Source organism: Oenanthe melanoleuca, unplaced genomic scaffold (assembly GCF_029582105.1).
Source record: "Oenanthe melanoleuca isolate GR-GAL-2019-014 unplaced genomic scaffold, OMel1.0 S001, whole genome shotgun sequence".
Classification (NCBI taxonomy): Eukaryota; Metazoa; Chordata; class Aves; order Passeriformes; family Muscicapidae; genus Oenanthe; species Oenanthe melanoleuca.
In genome coordinates this window covers 2,817,997-2,824,964 of record NW_026612650.1, presented here as the reverse complement: position 1 = coordinate 2,824,964, position 6,968 = coordinate 2,817,997, and the positions used below count along the sequence as shown (strand labels likewise).

General features: G+C 49.4%; 1 protein-coding gene across 1 annotated transcript; it reads right to left on the bottom strand.

The window, feature by feature from the left end:
* Positions 1–328: 328 nt before the first annotated feature.
* On the bottom strand, positions 329–1,305 carry LOC130266200 (olfactory receptor 14J1-like; the record flags this gene model as incomplete). The annotated part of the gene is made up of 1 exon (XM_056515569.1): positions 329–1,305. A coding segment is annotated over one exon (849 nt), but the record flags the coding sequence as incomplete, so codon positions are not given.
* Positions 1,306–6,968: the final 5,663 nt, after the last annotated feature.

The window sequence follows — 6,968 nt, the reverse complement described above, 5'->3', positions numbered from 1 at the left end:
CTGTCCCTGCCTGTGCTCACAGCACGGACACGCAGCAGGACAGTGACCAAGCTGCCAGAGCACTGTGGCCTTACAGCCACAGAAGGGCTGGCAAGGAGAGGGTGGAGTTGGGAAGAGCAGATGTGGGAAGAGCCAGGGCCATTGTTCCAGGCTGTGCTGCTGTGCTGGGAGACTCTTCACCTCCACCTCTGCCCACAGGCATTGCCCTGCAGAGACAGAGAAGGGCTGAGGAAGAATCCAGGACACACAGGTTAGGGCATGCGCTTGTTTTTATTTAAATGCATAGGGAAGAGACGTCTTGAACATATTTTTGTTTCAAAGGTAGATATTGATGTAGAAATGAAAAGAGTAATGTTACAATATTTTTTAAAAATCAGAGCAACATTAGAAAATGTAACGGAAGAAAAAATGAACAAATAAGGGGAGAAAATAGCTGAGATTGTAAAGAGTTACATTCTAAAGGCCCTGGTGCAGAAAAGAAGGAGTGCAACACTTCTGAAAACATAGAGTCATCAGTTTTCTTAGGCCACCTTTGAGCTCCTGGTTCCTCAGGCTGTAGATGAGGGGGTTCAGGGCTGGAGGCACCACCGAGTACAGAACTGACAGGGAAAGATCCAGGGATGGGGAGGAGATGGAGGGGGGATTCAGGTTAGCAAATACTACAGTGCTGAGGAACAGGGAGTCCACAGCCAGGTGAGGGAGGCAGGTGGAAAAGGCTTTGTGCCGTCCCTGCTCAGAGGGAATCCTCAGCACAGCCCTGAACATCTGCACAGAGAAGAAAACAATGAACAGAAAACAACCAAGTGCTAAGGAGCTATCAAAAGCAGAAACCCAAACTTCCCTGAAGTAGAATTTTGAACAGGAGAGGTTGAGGATCTGGGGGACTTCACAGAAGAACTGGCCCAGGGCATTTCCATGGCACAGGGGCAGGGAAAATGTATTGGCTGTGTGCAGCAGAGCAGTGAGAAAGCCACTGGCCCAGGCAGCTGCTGCCATGTGGGCACAAGCTCTGCTGCCCAGGAGGGTCCCGTAGTGCAGGGGTTTGCAGATGGACACGTAGCGGTCATAGCACATGACGGTCAGGAGAAAAGACTCTGCTGAGATAAAGAAGAGAAAGAAAAAGAGCTGAGCAACACATCCTGAGCAGGAGATGGTCCTGGTGTCCCAGAGGGAATTGTACATGGCTTTGGGCACAGTGGTGCAGATGCAGCCCAGGTCAGTGAGGGCCAGGTTGAGCAGGAAGAAGAACATGGGGGTGTGCAGGTGGTGGCCGCAGGCTACGGCGCTGATGATGAGGCCGTTGCCCAGAAGGGCAGCCAGGGAGATGCCCAGGAAGAGGCAGAAGTGCAGGAGCTGCAGCTGCCACGTGTCTGCCAATGGCAGCAGGAGGAAATGGCTGATGGAGCTGCTGTTGGACATTTCTTCACTCTGGGCATGGTGGGCAGTTAAAAGAAGACAGAGTAGTTGGGACAAGTTTCCTTGTGTCAATCCTATGCTTTTTTTTATATATTTACTCAAAATTGCATCTCTTTCATTCGGGAAATTTCTCTCACTTTGTTTTTTTATCTTTGAGCTCGGGGATTTGCTTTCTTTGAAGGGAGAGAAATCTTCATTAAGCATTGTTCTGAGCCTGAACACTGGGAGCCCAGGGGGAGCACAGGGGTACTTGTGCCCGAGTATAGTCAGACATGCTGGTCCCACACAGCTGCCCTTTGCTCATATACACCTGCCTGTATTTCAGAATGATTGCACGTAAAATGTGCTTGAAAAAATAAAGAGGACATTTTGAAAGATCCAATTTCAAACAAAATTCCTTTAAGCCACCTCCCTTTCCCTGTGTGTCTAGACAGGTTGTGATATCCAGGTTTGGTGTGGCTCTCAGCTGCCTGGGTTTGTGCCTACTTGGAGCTGTTTCTCTCTATCCAAGCCTTGTCCCTGCCAGTGCTCCCAGAGCCCAGCCCAGCCCTGGGGGCTCAGCTCTGCCATGCACACCCCTCCCAGAACAGGGCACTGCCCAGGGGCATCTCCTTGCCAGCAGGGCCTTAAGGGCATCTCAGACAAACTGAGATGCTGCAAGCCAAGGTGCTGCTGCTGCTGTCTGTAGGCACAAGAGGGTGAGGAGGCACTTTGTGAGGGAGATGTGAGGCAGATCTGCTGATGCCCAGAGGGACAGTGCAGGAGTCTCAGTGACACAGACACACCTGACAGCCGCTTTCCCTTCCTTTGAGGAGAAAGCTGAGAGCAGCCCTGACCATGCAGCACCATCTCCAGAGCAGGAGGAATCTTCTCTGATGGGGGTGTCTCCTTCCACTGCCAACTTCTCCCCACAGTCCATGGGGAGCTGCCAGGCAGGCTGAGAGCTGCCCCTGGCAGGTGGCACATGCCCTGGGCTGGCCAAGAGCCCTGAGGGCTGCAGGAGCTGCTCTGCAGGACAGCCCTGGTCAGCCCTGGCTGCAGCCCCAGCTTCAGCCCCTGCAGCCATCCCTGACAGCAGGAGCCATCCTGCCCTGTCCCTCTGACAGTGCCCAGGGCAGCCCCGCTCTGCAGCACATCCTCCTCTTCCTCTACCTCTGAGAAACTGGGAGAGTCCTGACATATCCCCCAGGCTGTGGGGTGAGCTGGCTCCCAGAGATCCCACCAGGAACACAAGGAATATTGCCCTGCACCCACAGACTCACCATATCATGAGCTGTAATGATGTTTCCCCAAGTGAAGTCTGCTCAATGTCTTCCCAGTCCTGATTGCCTCTAGCCTGTCTGTGCCTGGCTCCTGTCACCTTAGTGCTTGCAGGCAGTGCCCTCAGCCCTGCTGGGATGGGAGAGGAGCTGCTCCTCAGCAGAAATGTCTTTTTGAAAGTCTTTTTGCTTGCCAGTAGCAGCCTCTGTTCCAGGATCCCAGCCCAGCTCAGCAGCACAGACACAGCACAAGAAATTTAATGACTCTCTCAGGGCTTTGGTGCTGTTTACATCAGACTCAGTCCCTGAGAGAGTGTTCAAAAAACTTCTCAAGATTTTAAAGTCACAATCAAACTCCAAAGTTTCTTGAAGTTTTAATGAGTTCCAATGAGGAACACACCTGAGAAAGTGTCCCCAGGTTGAAGTTAGAGTAAAACACTGGTGGCAGTGATGACAGATGGGGACAAACAAGGGAAAGGTGTCTCTGATGCTGAGAAAACCTGGATGTGTTTCAGGAATGCAAAGGGCCAAGGCCTGAGCCCCAACCCCTGGCAAGGCAGATCCTGTCCCTCCCTCATTGCTCAGGGCTCTTCCCGGGCCACTGGGCTCTGGGGATGTGCAATGCCAAGGGCAGGACCATGGGGCGGCCCCCTGCCAGGCTGCTGAGCAGGGACAAGGAGGCAATGAGGCCCCAGCACAGCAAGGCTCACTTGTCCCCTGCTGGCCTCAGGCCCAGGGCCAGCAGCCATGGCCCAAGTGCTGCAGGAGTTGGCTCTGGCAGGGCCTTTCAGCTGCTGCCCATCCCTGTGCCCTCTGCAGCCCAGGCTGTCCTACGGTGTCCATGCCCTGTGCCTCTGTCCCTGCAGGCTGTCGTCATCCCCCGGCTGCCCCACCTCGCTGGCCCTTCCTTTGCTGACAGCTCCTGTCCTGCCTGCCTCTGCCTGGCCACACAGAGCCTTGGTCCTGATTCTAAATGATTTAACTCAAGTTGTACTGTGCCTGTGAATTTTCATCACAGGAACAAGGCATGCTAGGCCTGCTTTTCCAGGAGGGACAATATAAAGAGAAGAAGACATCTGGCCTAAGGGTGAGGTGATAGAAAAAACAAGGACATTTGATCTTGGGAATTTGGGCTGGGTTTTATGGAAATGTGTAAATTGTTATACACATGTGGTGACTGAATATAAACAACACACTTGTAGAATCAGTTTTCCACATAAGGTTAGGAGTTATCCCGGGTTAAACCTAAGGCATAAATAAATGATGTCCTCTTCAACAACAAATTGGTGTCAAGGAGTCTTATTCTGATACTTCAAGACTTGGCAGTGTGGCCTCTCAGAACTGAGGATTCAACTGTGACACCTTAGAACCTCATGGAACCAAGGGGCCATTGTGATGCAGGAAACCCTCATGGAACCAGGGACACCACTGTGACACGGTGGAACCTCATGGAAACAAGGGGCCATTTTGATACTTCCATGCCTCCTGCAAACAGGAGCCATTGTGACACCACAGGGCCACAGGGAGCCAAGGGGCCATTGTGACACTGAGGATGCAAGGAGACCACTGTGACACTGAGGAACCTCATGGAACCAAGGGCCCATTGTTACACTGTGGGACCCTGTGTACCAAGAGGACCATACAGACACTGTGGTGCTCCATGAAACAAAAAGGCCATTCTGATACTGCCTGGCCTCATGGAACCAAGGGGACAATTCTGACACTGTGGGGCCTTGTGGAACAATGGAGACTATTATGACACCGAATCACAGAATTAATGAAGTTGGAAAAGACCTTTGAGACCTTTAAGTCCACCTATGACCAAACATCACCTCATCAGCTAGACCATGGCACTGAGTGCCACGTCCAATCTTTTTATAAATGTCACCAGGTACAGTGACTCCACTACTCCCTGGGCAAAAGATTCCAGATCCAAATCACGTTTTCAGTGAAGAATTTTTTCCTGATGTCAAACCTAAATTACCCCTGGCTTATCTTAAGACTATGTCGTCTTGTTCTCTCAGTGGTGGCCTGGGAGAGAAGAGTGACACCCACCTGACTACAACCGCTGTTCAGGCAGTTGTACAGAGTCTCACTGGAGACCATTGTAGCCATTGGGGCCACTGTAGCATGGCAGGGCCTTATGGAATCAAGGGGACCACAGTGACAGTGTGGGGCTCCATGGCACAAAGGAGCCATTCTGACACCGGGGAACCAAGGAGAGCTTTGTTACACTACAGGGCACCATGGAACCAAGGAGACCCTGATGACTCTTTGAGGCCTCATGGAACCAAAGGACCATTGTGGCACTGCAGGGCCTCATGGAACCAAGGGCACAAGAGCGATAGTGTGAGCTCCAAGGGACCAAGAGGGCATTTTCACACTGCAAACCAAGGAGACCATTGTGACACTGTGGGGATCATGGAACTGAGGGTCCATTGTGACACAGCATGGCCTCATGGAACCATGGAGGCCATTTTTAGAGTTTGAGCCTTTGTGAAACAAAAGGGACATTGTGGCATTTCAGGGCCTTCTGAAACCAAGGAAACCTTGTGACACTGTGGGGCTCAACAGAACCAGGGGGCCATTGTGACTCTGTGGGGTGTCATGGAATCAATGTCTGTTGTGACACTTGGTGGCCCCATTGAACCAAGGAGTTCATTGTGACACTACAGGGTCCCATGGAACTAAGGATTCATGTAACAGTGTGGGACCCCATGGAACCAAAGGTCCATTGTGACACTGCAGGGCCTCATGGAATCCTGGAGGCCATGATAACACTTTGAGGCTTCGTTGAATCAAGGGGCTCTGCAGGGCCCCATGGAACCAAGGAGACCCTTCTGTCATTGTGAGTCCCCATGGAACCAAGGGTCCATTGTGATGCTGTGGTGTGGGAAATGCAGGCACAGAGAGCTCTCAGGGCCTTGTGCGTACAGGGTCAGAGATAGAGATGGATACAAGGTTTGACCTAAGACCCTGAAGAAGGCTTAGAGAACTAGAGCATTAAAGTGAAAGAGACATGAAACAAGAATATAAGTTTGTAGTTTAAATAAAAATATACAGAAATATATATTATATAAGCCAAGCATTATGTTAATAAGACAGTGAAAGATATTAACGTTTAGCAGTAGAACCTGTTATAAAGTTAGCTAAAATTTTAAGACATATCGATCTAAGTTTGTGAAATGTTTTATGGTTGGTTAAAAATGACGCATTGCAGCAGAGCCATGAAATGCAAAGCAATTAATGACTGGTATGAAAAGACACTAGCAAACTTTGTAGAAGTATTTGATTGGCTAAAAATTATATAAGGCATTTTTTTGTAACTAAGAATTAGGTGGCTTGTGATATTATGTCGTTGGATCTAACACCCTTAATGTCTCACCCTTTGATGAGGGTGATGCTGTGAGACAATAAACCATCTTTTACAACATCTCTCGTAATATTTCCATCCCATTACTGTGGTACAGAGGAGACCCCTGTGACACTGCAAGGCCTCATGGGAGCAAGGGACCATTGTGACACTGTGGAGCCCCATGGAAACAAGAGGCCAGTGTGACACAGCTGGGCCTCATGGAACCAAGGATCCAATATGGCACTACCATTGTGACTCTGCAGGATCCCAAGGAAACCAGGGGCCACTGTGACACTGCAAGGCCCCATGGATCCAAGGGAATAGGTAACAGGTCTGGTTGGCTTGGCCTGACTGCTCCAACTTCCTTTGGCATCTGGAGTGAGGAGAGAAAACAAAGGATTATTTTGTTACCAATTCAATGTGAATCAAACAAAAGCCATTTATTTTGCCTGTAAACATGGTTTATATTTACTTCCTCTCATGGGTTACACAGTCGCACATTATTTCATTGGTAGCTCTGCTTTGTCCATGTGTCTCTCGATTGGTAGCTCCACTTTGTCCATGAGGCAGGCACGCATCTTTTTCTTAATCTAACTGGTTGATATCATAAGTGTCATTTTACTCTGGTTGACACCCCTGTGTTTGTCAGCAACTTTCAGCTTCTTCTTTCTTCTTGCAATATCAGCTTTTTTATCCACTGAGATAACATCATGTGGAAGGTTAGGCTAGTTTATTTAGGGCATGTCCGTTTTCCTGTAAATATGATCCTATAATTCACCCTTCTTCTTTTTTTTGAACCAGCCAAACGTTCTTTATAGCATTTTCAATCATGTTCATAATTCCCCTAAGTATACATGGCACAATCATTAATAACAACACTATTACAATCAACACAGTATGTGCCTGGATGAGAATATCTATCAACCATCCAGTAATTC